Here is a 16,240-nt window from a genome sequence, read left to right as displayed (position 1 = left end):
TGTGTGTGTGTGTGTGTGTGTGTGTGTGTATGCTCCCCAACCACTCACTCTGTGTAGTGCTGCTCTCAGGTGTCTGCCCTTTCCTCTCCATCCTTCTTTCCTTACATCCTCTTCTTTCTTTCTTTCCTTCATTCTTTCTTAGTCCTTCTGCCTATGGGTGACTTTACACTCCCTCTTCTTTCTTTCTTTCATTCTTTCCTCTTCCCTTTGCCTGTGGGTGACTCTACACTGAATGAGAAACCAAATGATTTCCTGTATTCCAGGAAACCATTTACTATGCTGGGTGGTAACCATATAAGCAGATTTTGCCTCATGGTGGTTTAGTGGATAATTACGGCTCTTCAGTCGGATTGAGCCGGTGAAAGTTTTTATCCAAGGGGTATTTGGGGTTTATTGCTCACATAATGCCACTCAGGGATGAGTGAGGCTGGTCACTATCATCTTAAATGTCAGGACCAACTTGCCTAGCCCTGGGCTTCTACGCTCCTCATGGGACAACTTAAGATTAGATGATGAATGAATAAATATATATATACATACATACATACATACAGCCTATATATATATATATATATATATATATATATTGAGCCTTTGTGGTACAGTGGTAAAGTGTGCGTTTTTGTACACTGAAGAACGAGGATTCGCGCCCCGCCAGAGTAAAAAACTTTGGGAGTGTTCTTCTGGCCACATACTGCATTACCGGACACAAGAGATGCTGTGATTGGACCAGTGTCGCATACTATAAAGTACACTTGCATCCAGTTGGATTACACTTGGTTCACAGACTACATACACATCCAAAGCCACTCCAGCACAACAATTACACTTACAAGCCCTTCTCACCCTACATAAAATCTCTACTAGACAGCCTAAGAGATACATTGTCTGTATCGTCCCCACTTTGATAGGGATAGGCCGGTCCTGCAGTAGACACTCAAACAGCTGATAAGATGAGATATATATATATATATATATATATATATATATATATATACAGTGTATATTCATACATCATCTAATCCTGTATTGCCCCATGAGGAGCGTAGGAGCCCGGGGCCAGGCAAGTTTGTCCTGACATTTAAGATGAGAGTGACTAGCCTCACTCATCCCTGTGTGGCATTACATGAGCATTAAACCCCAACCATCCCTTAGATATAAACCGACACAGGCGCAGTCCAGTTGGAGCACCTTAATTACCCACTAAACCATCAGGTGCCATAGCTTGGTTATATGGTATCCTGATGTACAGGAAACCATTTGGCATGTCACTTAGTTTAGAGTCAAGCATAGACAGAAGGAAGAGGAAAAAAAGAAGGAAAGGACATAAGAGGAAGGAAGGAAGAGATGAAAGGGTAGCCACCTGACAGCAGCACTACATCAGGTGAGTGGATGATGAGCTCTCCCCCCCCCCCCAGCTTCCATTTGGGGTTCAGTAACTCATAACTCATAAAAGTGACAGCCATGCTGAGGTTGGGAATTCATATTTTTGGGTGAAACTCTGCTTTCTTGTCCAGCTTGAAACCTGATGTTTAAGGATTAACTTTTGTATATAAGCCTCTCTTGATGTCATAGTGTGCTACATTTACTAATTTTAATGGATGTATTAGTATGTAGGAGCTTCATGCCACACTTTTTTTTTTTACTCTTACTGCCTTAGTTTTTTGTCAGTGAACTGTTGTACCTGCATCAGTTTGAATTCAAGAGGTGACTGGACTTTGATGTAAAATGATGCCAGGAGTGTTGATTGCTCACATGTGACTTAAATGTTCTGGACTAGAGTAGTCAAGCTTTAGGCTTTGTACCCCTACCAAACAGGGTAAAAGATAGGATTGGTAAAAAAAAAAAAAAATAAGTAAAGAAAAATATAAATCAATCCCCAGTTATCCCCTTCAAGGAGTAGGGGCCTGTAGCAAGACTACTGCAGTCTGGCCCATTGAAGAGTAGATGGTCTGCCTACTCCCCTTAGTGGCATTATATGATTGAAAAACCTCCAGTTGTTCTTCATTTACTATTGAGCAGTCAACCACTCAACCTAACTGTTTGAATAAGTGGTCAGTTATAGATGTGTGACCATCTTTGAGTTCATAGATTATTCTAAAACTAATCACTCTATAAAATTTTTCTTTACATGTTAATAAAGTCAGCGGGCATCCCATATGTCAAAATGAAAGTTACCTGTACTTAACTATTTAGTAATACTGAATTTGAAAGTAATGTATGACAAAACCTAAACATTACCCTCTTAAGAGAAAAAAAAAATCCATCTTTGTTGGATGAGATAAATTGGTCAGATCAATAAAGGTAATGGAAGAATAACTAAAAATTGTAAGCCATATCCCAAGCCTCTTCTTGAACTCATCCTGACTGTCATGTCCTTTGATCCCTTATCAGTTGACCCAGTTCTAACTCTTAGCACCTCCCCTTTAATGAATCTCTAGATGCCTGACTCCAGTCTTCCATCTCCCTGGTCTCCTCTCTGCTGCATTTACCCTGTTTTCCCCCCTCCCCTCCCCTCTCCTCCCCCTCCTCTATTATCACTTTGATCTAATCCCCCCTTCATCCCCTCCTGTCGTCTCCTTCTCCCCTTTCCTCTTTTCTCCCCTCCACTTCTGTCCTCTTCCCTATTCTACTCTTTCCCCCTCCTTGTCCTTCCTTATCAGACCTCTTGCTCTCTCCCCACCTTTATTAAGCCTTACCCCTCCTTCCCCATCAACCTCCCAACACCCTTTGTCTCTTCTCCTTCTCTCTCCCTCTTCACACTCTCTCCCTTTCCTCTCCCTCCCCACTCCTCCTCACACACTCTTCCTTTCCCCTCCTTCCCCATCCCTCCTCACACTCTCTCCCTTTCCTCTCCCTCCCCATTCCTCCTCACACCCTCTCCCTTTCCCCTCCTTCCCCATCCCTCCTCACACTCTCTCCCTTTCCCCTCCTTCCCCATCCTTCCTCACACTTTTTCCCTTTCCTATCCCTCCCCATTCCTCCTCACCCTCTCCCTTTCCCCTCCTTCCCCATCCCACATTACACTCTCTCCCATTCCTCTCCCTCCCCATCCCTCCTTACACCCTCTCCCCTTCCCCTCCTTCCCCATCCCTCCTTTCACCCTCTCCCTTTCTCCATTCCACACCTTTCCCCCTCCTCTCCCCTACATCCCTAGTCCTCCTGTTGTCATCCCCATATGACACCTCTTCTTTGGTTCTTCTCTCTCTCTCTCTCTCTCTCTCTCTCTCTCTCTCTTCACACACACACACACACACACACACACACACACGGACACACAGTTTCCCAAACAGAGCAATTGATCAGTGGAATGCACTATCGAATGAAATAGTGTGTGCCAAAACAATTCACAAATTTAAGGATATGTACGGTAAATATGGTTTAAGACACGGGACAATACGAGCTTGACTCATTCCTGTAAAGATACAGTTAGGTAAGAACACACACACACACTCTCTCTCTCTCTCTCTCTCTCTCTCTCTCTCTCTCTCTCTCTCTCATTTCCTTTTACATAACTCTGAAATCTTATTTCCCTTGCTTTTTTTTTTTTATCTTCATGTTTTTTGATAGCCCTTTTCTCTTCATCTCTTTCATACTTCTCTTCACTTCAGGTGGCTCTGCCATGAGTGATAAGCCTAATGTTTTTCTACAGCCAAGGAAATCATTTATAAAGCTGGGTAGTAACTAGGCAACAGGGTGATGTGAAGCCTGCTGTGGTGCCCCGTCTGTCTGAGTAGAGAGAGACAGATAGAGAATCCCTCCAGGAACCAAACTTCCACACTTTTCCCTGTCCCACGCTGTTGTGGAGAATTCACCCACAAGGGAACATCCATTGACTGCATGAGATGATCCTGCAAGGATAGTTGCATACCTGTGGTTGATGGGTCTGCTCAGCCAGACCAACCAGGTTTGATCAACAACATCAACAACCTGCCTTTGTCAGGACACTAAAATGTCATAACACACTACCTAATAGCTAGTGAGATAAATAATGTTAATATGTAATATAGAGGCTTGAGGAAAGCCGTGCCTAAGCTCGAGAGAGCTGGAGGAAACGGCAGTGCAGATTCTAGCTAGGGAGCGCACAGCACAGTATGACACAATGGAAAACTCAGACCATGGGTGTGAAAATCACCACACGTGCCCACACACATGACCCAGTCATATACAGGGGAAATTGGAGAGGCAGGAGAGAAGGGTGTGATAGGTAAGAGAAGAGGCATGGTGGAAAAGGCAGGAAGAGAGGGCACGGAGTTAGCTAGCATAAACCACTCTCACCTTAGTACTGCTCTTGTCAAGATAACTTCCTCTTGAGAATATATCTGCAATCAAACCCCAGACTTATCTTTTTCATTCTTCTGCCATCCATGACAAGACCAACTTGAAAATTCTCTCCTCTTACAACCTCTACAATCTAGCAATTTTGGAAATGCCTCGGTGACAGTTAGGAGACCTTCTCATTTCTCCTAACCTTATTTACCTCTTCACCTTTCCTAACCTGAATTATTTTCTCACCTCTCCAAACTTCATGTACTTGTTAACTCCTAACCTCATTTATTTTCTAACCTCAGCTACATTCCCACTCCCCTTAACATCATTTACTTTTCACCTCTTACCACTTCCTCACCTCACCTGGCCTCATTACCACTACTCCAGGGCTACCTTGATGCACTGGGTATGGCACGTACAGCTGAAGTGAAGCGAGATGCACGTATTGGTGAGGCAGAGGCCAACATGGACTCACAGATCAAGGAGGCCATGGCAGAGGAGCAGCGTATGGCTGCCAAGTACAGCAACGACACCGAGATTGCCAAGGCACAGAGAGACTTTGAGCTGAAGAAGGCTACTTATGATATGGAGGTTCAGGCCAAGGTTGGTTTCAAGGTTTTTGGTTATTTGATATTTTGCTTTTCATCAATAACTGATTCCTTGTAAAGTAGTTTACCTCCCCTGAGTCTTTGTTTTATGGCCAGTGTAAATTGTGCCTCGTACAAGGCTTGCAACTTGCTCTTGCCTACCTTCATAGTGTCTTACATTAGGTCTGCACCTCAGCTGGGATTAACCCCTTAACCGCGGGGCGTCACTTTCTTGATGCTTGGGAGCAAGGGATCATACCGCGGGGCGTCACTTTTGTGATTCTGTGTTATTTTGAATTCGCCCGGGCTTTCAAGTGGTGGCTTGTATCATCTATCAGTACTGCCAATGTCCAACACTAGTCAGCACTCCTAATCTCATCTGTACTCCCATCCCTTGTTGACAATTTAGCCATTTCTCCCCGTTCTTGACACCCCTCCATTACCCTCTCCTCTCACCTGCCTGGCCGCGCTGCACTAAGTAAATCTTCCCTGGAATTTTCCACTGATTTCATCCATTGAAATAAGCCCTATGTCCTATTCTTATACAAAATAATATATACAGTACAAAAAAGAAATAAGGTAAGTGGTAGTGCCATACACCTGGAATTGGCTAATTATCACCTGACAACACCTCACGTACACTCGTTCGCTAATTTTCGCTGTTTAGTTCCCCTTGAAATATGCCGTATAATCTATTCTCGTAATAAAAATATATACTGTATAAGAAAGGAAGGGAGAAGCCTAAGTGATATTTACATTCACCTGGAACTACCTAATTTATTATGTATTGTCTAGATTTCCTGCCAGTCATTTAAAAACGTATATATTAGCAGCTGTCACCACGCTGACATTGGCAGCCTTTCACCTCCCCTAGGCCACCACAGCATTCAGTTTACTGTCATCTTTCAAGATGAAACCACATTGGATTCGCGCCTGTCCAATTCCGCCGCTTTTTGGCCCCATGCAAAGGGCCCTGTGACCTCTTCCCCTACTAACCCTCGTGTATTTACCTTGTTACGGAACAGAGAAAGATAATGTACACTTTAAGTGAGAATACGAAGAGTCACTACTGTCCCGTAAAGTTCCAGGTTCAAAACAAAAGAGTTAGGTAAAATTACAAGTTAAAGTTTAATGCTTAAACTAACAACAAAACATTCAGGACTCATAAGGATAATGTAATGGCAAAAAACAGGTTGAATATATGGTTAACTGCAATAGCCTCTATTAACACGAAATTAGCATGAGTAAATTTATCTAAGTCAGCCCTGATAAAATGAGATACCAGATAATACTCAGTGAATGCAAGATAAATTATTACAGATACAAAATAATATTAAAACTGATGGACATAAAGATCCCTACATGAATTACAAAAACTTCACTAGGCCTACAAATTAAACTTATGCTATACAGTACAAGAAAAAATACAACAGTTATACTCAAATTACACACAGCTGCTAGATGTTTGGAGATTTCTTGAGCACTCACAATAATAATAACTGTACAGGGGAGGACAGAGATGTGAACAAAAGGAGGAGCAGATCTAAGTGGCAATGATGCAGAGACTGAGCTCATTATATAGGGGCCAGGAGAGCTTGATACAACTTGTAAGAAGGACACGCAAATGAAGCCATGGGGACAAAAAGCTGAAAATCCCGCTCTGAATAACAGAGAGAACGACTTACTCTACTATAACGGTAGAAGGGGGGGACTGAGGCAGAACACGCTCGTGATCAAACATGCAGCATACTGTGCGTTAAAATTACACAAAGGATGATGAAATCATAGGCTATGTAACAACCTATTTGTATTTACCTATTTGTAGTATACAGGAATTGAGCAATGCTCATGTTGTCCTGTCTCCATATCCACAATTATCAAGTCTACCTTTACACACATGAATGTTTTTCTCATGCACCACCTCTTTGTCTAAGTCGTTCCAAACATTTAAGAATATACCTAATTGTGATATACACGGAATGTATTATGCTCGTGGGTTTCCGTCGCTGTTTCTCAATAAGTCGAATTTAACTTTAAACTCGTTTAAGTTTTTAGACTGGACGATCTCTTTGTCCAGGCTATTCCATAAGTCTATACTTCTGTAAGGAAAGCTATATTTCTTGATATCCTTCAAGCAGCTTGACTTTTTCAATTTCATTCCATGTCCTCTTGTTGCTCTCTTATCCCATACAAACAGATCTTCTTTGTCAATTTTATCTACTCCCACCATGGTCCTGAACACCGCAATCATGTCTCCCCTCTTTCTCCTTTCCTCTAACGAAGGCAAATCCAGTTTTTCCAGCCTCTCTCTGTATGACAGGTCTGTCAGACTGGGGACCATCTTGGTTGCTGTTCCTTATATTCTCTCAATCTTGTTTATATCTTTCTTTTTGTGTGGGGACCACACTACCGCTGCATATTCTAACCTGGGGCGGATCATGGCCACTATCAATTTTTTCATCATTTCCTCATCCATATAATGAAATGCTACTCTTATGTTAGTCAAGAGCTTATAAGTCTCTCCAACTATCTTGTTAATGTGCTTTTCTGGTGACAAACTATCTTGGACCAGCACTCCCAAATCTTTCTCTTCTCTCCTTTTTGTGATTAATTCATTACCCAAAAAATAATTCAGTGATGGTCTCCTGGTACTTTTACCCATTTCCAATATTTTACATTTCTTTACATTAAATTTCATTTCCCACGTCCGGCTCCAATTGTGTATCCTATCCAAATCCTCCTGCAGTATTTTACAATCCTCCTCAGCCTCTATCTTCCTCAAGATCTTTACATCATCAGCAAACAGACTCGCATAACTGTTCACTCCATCTACCATATCATTTACGTAAATCAGGAACATTACTGGCGCCAACACTGAGCCTTGAGGGACTCCACTTGTTACTTCCCTCCATCCAGACATCTTTTCCTTTCTTACTGTCCTCATTTGTCTGTCTCTCAAAAAGTCTCTCATCCATTCCAGAAGTTTCCCCTTTAGTCCTCCTATATATTCTAGTTTCCACGTTAGTCTCTTATGAGGTACCTTGTCAAATGCCTTCTCTAAGTCTAAGTAAACACAATCCACCCAACCATCTCTCTCCTGTACCACATCAATCGCTCTTGAGTAAAAGCTCAACAAGTTTGAAACACATGACCTTCCACTTCTGAATCCAAACTGACATTCAGCCAAAATATTCATCTCTTCCAGATATTTTATCCATCTGTCTTTCAGGATTCTCTCACACAATTTTGCGACCATGCTGGTTAGAGACACTGGTCTATAATTCAGGGGTTCTTCCCTGTTTCCTCTCTTGTAAATTGGTACCACATTTGCCCTCTTCCATTCTTTTGGCACTTTCCCCTCTTCCAGTGAGCATACAATTAAGCTGTGAATTTTATCCGCCATTTGTTCTCTGCATTCCTTCAGTACCCAATTAGAAATTCCATCAGGTCCTGGGGCTTTCCTTACATCTTGAGTTTCCAGTAATTTATACACTTCCAGCACCTCCACTTTTATATCTTTCATCACCGGAACGTTTCTAATCACTCCCTCCCCTCCCACAAGCTCCTTTTCTTTAGTGAAAACTGACTGGAAACGTTTGTTCATTATTTCTGCTTGCATTGCCGCATCCTTAAAGACCTCTCCATCTACTTTCAGCTTGGTGATTCCTTCCTTTTGTTTCAGTTTGCCATTAACAAATCTAAAAAATAGTTTGGGTTCATCCTTGCATTTGTCAATTATACCTTTTTCAAAATTCCTTTCTTCTTCCCTACGTATTCTTGTGTATTCGTTTCTTGTCCTTTTATATTCTTCCTTTGTTCTGTCGTTACCTCTCTTTCTCCAATTGTTCCACGCCTTATCTCTCTCTTTTTTGGCTATGATACACCTTCTATTAAACCACTCCTTTTTCCTGTTTTCTTTCCCTCTTACTCTTGGTACAAATTTTTCCACTCCCAAATTGTAGAGGTCTAGAAAGATATCCCACTTCCTCTGTATCTCTCTTGTTTCTCTGAATTTTCTCCAATCTGCATTTTCAAAAAATTTTCTCTCCTGTAAAATTTGCTTTGCCAAAGTTGTATCTTCCCTGTCTATGAAGCTCGTCTCTTGGCTCGACGTTTCCAATTAACATCTGGAACTCAGTGACCATGTGATCACTTTTTCCCAGAGGACAGAGATATTCCACTGATTCTATTACATCGGGTTCTTTGGTGAACAGTAAATCTAACCTTGCTGGTGTGTTCTCACCTCGAAACCGTGTCTCTTCTTTGACCCACTGCGTCATCACATTATTCATTATTATATTTAATAACATAGTGCCCCACGAATCCTCGCCGCCTCCCGAGTACCATTCCTCCCAGTTCACCTCTTTACAATTAAAGTCACCCACCAAAATTATATTATTGCTTTTCTCAATTATTTTTTGCAAGTAGCTAGCCATATCTGACAACATCTCATGGTATTCGTCATCCTTCCATGCTCTCGTCTTTGGGGGAACATACACTACCGCCATATCTCTCTTAACATTCTCTCCAGTTTCTAATTTCATATATATCACTTCAGCCCTGCCTTCTCCCATTTCCACGGTATCTACATTTATGTTGTTCTCCACTGCTATCATCACTCCTCCTCCCTTTTTTTCTTTTCTGTCTTTTCTCCACAGTTTGTATTTACCATCTCCCAAATGAACATCAATATCTTCTCTTAATTTGGTCTCTACAAAGCACATGACTTCAGGTTCATGTTCTCTCAAGAAATCATTAATTTCGATCCTTGTCGATATGAAACCATCAACATTAGTATATATCACCTTCAAATTATTTTTGACATTATTAATACCCTCTTCTCTCCTACTCTCTGTCCGTACCACTTCCTCAACTTCTGATCTTTCACAACCATCCCCCCTAGTTTCCTTCACTTCTATTTCCGTAAATACCATTTCCTTACTTTCATATCCAATACTCTCCAAAAAAAAGTATTACGTTCTTCGTCTGTCCTCTTATCATTTTTTTCCTTTACTTCTTCCTTTAATTATTTTAAAACTTCTCTTTCTTCTTCATTCAGATCTTTTCTTATTATAATATTTTCCATCCCCGCCTCTTTGCTTAATTTCCAGGTCACTTTAAGTATCTCATTTATTACACTTTCTGATGTAAACTTGACTCTCATTGGTCTTGTTTCCCCTTTCTTATAAGGCCCTATCCTCCTTTCTTCCTCAATTTCTTTTACCCACTTGTCTTCTTCGGGGTCAGTCTTGCCTAATATTCCTCTCACCATGTTCGTGTCTCTCTCGAGTCTTGCGAACCTAACCTTTTCTTCCTCTTCCCTGTTTCCAAATACTACCACACATCTGTTCCTTTCTACAGTTTCTCTCACTATTTTCTCTTTTTTCTTCAGTATTTTCACTACATTTTATTCCATTTCTTTCTTCTTCATTTCCCTTTCTTCCTGGATGATCTCTCTTAAGCTGACCACTTCTTTCTGTTCTTCTTCTACGTTTGCCCACTTTGCCTTATGTTCTTCTAATACATTACTCACCTTCTCCGTTTTATTAGTACTCTCTTCAAGTTTCCTCCTCAGTTCAACATTTTCCCTCTTCAAATTCCTAATCTCTTCATTGGCTGTTTCGTTGGACTGGATTAGACTCTGTATGGTGGTTTCCGTATTTCCTGACACATCCTTTATCACTAGATTCTCTACTTTTTTTTCGAGGTCACTAATCCTCATAATTAATGTTTTCACCAGGTCCATGACATTAGTATTAGCATCAAATCCTTGAAATTCCATTCCCTCTAGCTATGAACGTGAACTAACTAATTTATGAATGAAAATGATGGACAGTGGCTACGATCTTTCTGGTGACTAAAACAGTGCAAGTGGAAATGTAAATAATGTGTAAACAGCAAGTGAAAGCAATGAATGTAAATATAAGTGTACAGTGGAAAATAGTTTTATAAGTTACTGCAAGTGACAGTGCATAACACAGTGTAAATAAAATAGAAATATAAATAATGTAAATAAAATAGAGAATGTAAAAAGAAATGTAAATGAGTAGTAATATATGAATACGAGTATATATAGTAGGAGTAATGAAAGTGAAAGTTTCACTCTAGCATGTATGAATACTATGAGTTATGAAAGTGAAAGTGACAGATTCGCTTTCAGTGCTAGTATACAGGACGAGAAAGTGAATGCTACGTATTTTACTGAAAGAGAAATTGAATGCCTACAGTGACAATAAACTACTATTACTGAAGGAGACTTATGGATAAAGACTGCAGATATATATAAGTGTTATATAGTAATAGAAATATAAAGTGTGAGTTTTTTATGAATAATAAATGACAGAATACCAGCGGTGAACGAGCACAAGTGGGAAGGTGGTATGTGCTCGTAATTTTCATTGCTTTCACAGTGTTTTTTTTTGGAGTGTGGATTCCAAACTATATGAAAATCATAGAATAGTGTTTCTAGCGATAATATCAGGCTGTGGTAATCATATTACGGGGTATCGGGAGGTGTAAAGTGGAGACTTCGTTACCCAACTTCAGAAGTCTCCACAAGTCCTACGGTACTCGACGAAGGCTCAGCAAACATCCCAGGAGAAAGCTAAAGGTATGTGCCATATGCATATATAATTATAATATTCTAGGACTAATAACTGATTTTTGGCAAAAAAAATTTTAAAGTCTGTCAGAGCGCGAATATCCCCGTGGGACACACAAGGAGTGCCAAAACAACCCTACGGTTTAGGGGTTAAGGGAGTGGAAATATGTTTCTGGTGGCTATCTCACATTTGGTGAAATATTTATTTTTTTGCTCTTTAAAATTTTAAAAAATTTCTGGAGATTATTATAAGTTTCCATCAGAATACCATTAGAATAGCAATTGTCTATCGACCAGGTCATCTGAGCACAGACTGAGGGGTCCTGGAGGAGTTTGGGCAATTTCTTGAAGGGTTTTCTCTTAAATCTGGGGGAGTTCTTGTTTATGGTGATTCCAGTTATTGGGTTGACATTCCAGAGTCAAAACCATTTTCTTCAGAATTCCTTGAGTTGATCACCCAGAACAATTTTTTCAGATAGTGAGAAAATGACAGAGTATAAGAGCATAGTGGAAGAAAGACTGGGAAGGTATGAGCTAGAGCAGATGGAAGGGGTGGAAGACATATGTAAGATATTCACGGAAGAGATAGGTGCAGCGTGTGAGGCGGTTTGTGGAGTGAGGAGGAGATGCAAGGGTGTGCAAGGGACAGCATGGTGGAATGATGAGGTGAAACGAGCTGTGGAACAGAAGAAGAAGGCATATAGTGAATGGTTAGCGAGTAGAGGTAGGGGAGAAGATGAGAGAGAGAAGAGAGAGGTATATGTGAGCAGGAGAAAGGAGGTTAAGAGACTGGTGAAGGAGAGTAAAAAGAAAGTGGATGAGGAGTTTGGGAGGAATCTGAGTGTGAAATGGAGGGAGAGTAAGAAATTGTTTTGGAAGGAGGTAAAGAAAGTAAGGCAGTTTGAAAGGGGAAATAGTAGGAGAGTGAAAGATAGGAATATTAGATTGTTGGTGGAGAAGAGAGAGAAACTGAGGAGATGGAAGGAGCACTTTGAGGATTTGTTGAATGTGGAGAGTGAGAGCAGTGCGAGTATAAGTGGTTGGGGAATGGCTGGGAGAAGAAGAGATGAGAGGAGGGAGGAAGAGATCAGTAGGTCGGAAGTAGTGGAAGCGATGAAGAATATTAAGTTGGGAAAGGCCCCAAGAATTGATGGAGTGTGTGGTGAAATGGTTAGGTATGGGGGTGAGATTGTTGTGGAGTGGATATGGAAGTTGTGTAGATTGGCTTGGGAAGAGGGAAGAGTTCCAGAGGACTGGAAATCAGGTATAATTGTTCCTTTTTACAAAGGAAAAGGAGAGAGAGAAGTATGTGGTAACCATAGGGGTATTTGCCTACTTAGGCTGCGTTCACACCAAGCGATTCGATTCGATTCAATTAATGGAAAATCAATTGATTCGATTCATTTTGAATCAGCGCTGTTCATACCGACAGAATCAAACTGTCAGAATCAACAGGGAGTAGTGCAAAGGCTGACTTGAACGAGGATGGACGTAGACGCTCTTGCTGAAATAGAGGTGTTGCTGTGGCTGAGGCGGCGTAGGCGTAGGCATCCAAGAAGAATATGGGTGCATGAAATTAATGCAAAAATACCTGATTTTGGGAGTTTCGGACACTTGTTCCCAGATTTGATAAACAATTCAGACAAGTTTTATGATTATTTTAGGATGACCACTGAACAGTTTAAAATGCTAGTGGAGTTGACTGCACCCAACATAAGAAAACAGAATACTAATTACCGACGTGCAGTTGGAGTTGAAGAAAGGATTGCCATTTACCTTAGGTAAGAAGTGAACTGTTAAAAAGTCTGAAAGTTGGGAGAAGTAGTGTTTCATGCAGTATAAAAGACATCTTTTATTTCTGGTTATGAATACAGAATACATTAAGAAAACATATCTTTTATTTCTGGTTGTGCATAAAGTAAAAATAAGTATAAATTCTTTGTTTCTGGTTGTGAATATATTAAGAAAATAGACATCCTTTATTTATGGCTGTGAATACAGTAAAAAAATAGACATCCTTCATTTATGACTGAATAGAGTAAAAAAATAGACATAATATGTTTATCGTTGTGAATGCACCAAAATCATTGGTGCTCACTCCTCCACTGAATCGCCGTGACTGATGAAAAAATGGACCCTCGCGCATCAGTGGTTCTGAATCGCCTTGAATCGCCATGATTTGAATTGAATTGATTCGCTTGGTGTGAACATTTCCTATAGGAATTAACATGTTGCATCAAGACGAATCATGAATCGATATGATTCTCCATGAATTGAATCGAATCGAATCGCTTGGTGTGAACGCAGCCTTAGTGTGACTGGAAACATATATGGTAGAATACTCATTGATAGGGTTAGGCATATGACAGAGGAGCTAGTTGGAGAAGAACAAGGGGGATTTCGGAAGGGAAAAGGGTGTGTAGATCAGATATTTGTTCTAAGATGTTTACTGGAGAAGTATCTAGAGAAGGGAAGGAAAGTGTATGCTGCCTTCATGGACTTGGAGAAAGCTTATGACAGAATAGATAGGCAAGGTATGTGGAAGGTATTAAGAATATATGGAGTGGAGGGGAAATTGTTGAATGTTGTGAAGAGTATGTACGAGGGAACTAGGGTTACAGTGCGAGTTGATGGTGAGCTGAGTGAGTTCTTTGATCTCAGTGTGGGACTGAAACAGGGTTGTGTGATGTCTCCATGGCTGTTTAATATATACATGGATGGGGTTGTAAAGGAGGTGCAGGGTAGGGCAGTGGATGTTGGGGTGGCTCTAATGAATGAGGGTGAGATTTGGAAGCTTCCGGTGTTGCTGTTTGCTGATGATACAGTACCGTTGAGTGAAGATGAATGGGAGTTGCAAGGTTTGTTGAATGAATCTGGGACAGTGTGTAGGAGGAGGAATCTGAAAGTTAATGTAAACAAAAGTGAAGTTATGGTGTTTGAGAGGAATGAAGTCACAGAGTGTGCAGTGAGGTTGGATGGTGAGGATATGGAGAATGTGAATGCTTTCAAGTACTGGGGTAGTGTGATGAGTAAGGACGGAACTCTGGGAGATGAAGTGCGTGAAAGGGTACAGCAGGGAAGAAAGGTCGTTGGTACACTGAAAGTAGTGATGAGAAATAGGGAGGTGAGTATGGAAGTTAAGAAGTCACTGCATGATAGTATTGTGATCCCTGCCCTGACGTATGGAAGCGAGGCATGGACCTTGCAAGAAGGGAACAAGTCAAGAGTGAGAGCAGTGGAAATGAGTTACTTGAGAGGAGCATGTGGAGTGACATGGAGGGACAGGTTGATGAATGAAGAAGTGAAGGAATGCTGTGGGGTGGATGTGGATGTGGTTGAGAAGATTAGGAGAAATACACTGAGGTGGTTTGGACTTGTGGAGAGAATGGAGAATGAAAGACTGACTAAGAGGGTGTATGTAGGTGAGGTGGAGGGAGGGAGAGGTAGACCGAGGATGAGGTGGAGGGATGGAGTTGAGGGGGGGGGTGAGTTGGGGGGAGGGTGGTCAAATGGTGGGTGACAGAGCGACTTGGAGGCATTTTGTCTGCAGCCACTCTTTGCGGGATTAGGGCGTCGGGTAGATAGATAGAGGAATCCAACTTATGTCTCAGGACATGTCCTTGACTTGATTTTGTCCCCTGTTAGTTGCAGACACGTATCAGATGTGTAGGTTGACTCATTTGACCCCCTTATCTCTGATCATGCTCTGATCACTCTTAGTTTTGATGTCCCAAAATACCCTTCATATAGAAAGGTCATCAGGTTCAGAAATTACAGGAATGTTGACCGCCAGTTGATCCATCCATCCATCATCCAATCCTACGTTGCCCCATGAGGAGCATAAGAGCCCGGGGCTAGGCAAGTTGGTCCTGACATTTAAGATGAGAGTGACCAGCCTCACTCATCCCTGAGTGACATTATGTGAGCAATTACCCCAACCATCTCTTGGATATAAACTTTCACCGGCTAAATCTGATTGAAGTGCTGCAATTACCCACGAAACCAACAGGCGCCATAATTAGGTTATATGGTTACCACCCAGCATAGTAAATGGTTTCCCGGTGAACAGGAAACCATTTGGCTTGTCACTCAGTGTAGAGTCACCCATAGGCAGAAGAAACAGGAAAGAATGAAGGAAAGAAAGACAAAAGAGAGAGTGTAAAGTCATCTGTAGGCAGAAGGACGAGGAAAGCATGAAGTAAATAAAGACAGAAGAGGAAGGAAGGAAAAGAGGGAGGAGAGGAAAGGGCAGACACCTGAGATCAGCACTACATCGAGTGAGTGGATGGTGAGCTCCCCCGCCAGTTGATGTGTCTTGAAATTGATCTGCGTTTAATCTACACTCAAACCTCGATTTAAGGGACTAAATGAGGAATCAACTTGTCCTTTACTTGCAAATGTCCCTTACTTGAAAATGTCCATTGTTTTACCACATATAAAGACAGTCTTATTATGAAATGCAATGATTGTTTCACTTATCTTACTTATTTATATGATTATGAATATTATTTTACAGCTACTGTATAAAGAAACATATTAATATGTATAACCTAGGCATTATGTATCATTTTTGAATGGTCCTGTCCATTTGTCAAGTAGAATATGGAGTCCCTTAAATCCGAAATCCCTTAAATGGAGGGCCCTTAAATCGAGGTTTGAGTGTTCGTTGATTCTTCAGGTCTTTCTTCTGATGAATTGGTTGATATTTACAACAATGAGCTTAGGTCAGTTTTTTACCATTATTGTCCTGAGGTGGTAAAAACAATCATTGTACGTGATAATT

At 41.1% G+C, this 16,240-nt stretch overlaps 1 protein-coding gene across 6 annotated transcripts in view; it reads left to right on the top strand.

Annotated features, from left to right (window-relative positions):
* Flo1 (flotillin-1) overlaps nucleotides 1-16,240 on the top strand; it is a 283,677-nt gene that overhangs the window by 127,009 nt on the left and 140,428 nt on the right. For all 6 annotated transcript variants that reach the window (XM_080275747.1, XM_080275745.1, XM_080275749.1 and 3 more), the window contains one exon: nucleotides 4,657-4,872. In XM_080275747.1, the coding sequence (XP_080131873.1) occupies nucleotides 4,657-4,872 (216 nt within the window). The remainder of the gene's footprint in view (nucleotides 1-4,656; nucleotides 4,873-16,240) is intronic.

This window comes from Coenobita brevimanus, chromosome 62 (genome assembly GCF_032717465.1).
Source record: "Coenobita brevimanus isolate Jiangsu-jjx chromosome 62, ASM3271746v2, whole genome shotgun sequence".
In the NCBI taxonomy this organism is placed as follows: domain Eukaryota; kingdom Metazoa; phylum Arthropoda; class Malacostraca; order Decapoda; family Coenobitidae; genus Coenobita; species Coenobita brevimanus.
This window is presented reverse-complemented; position numbering and strand designations above follow the sequence as displayed.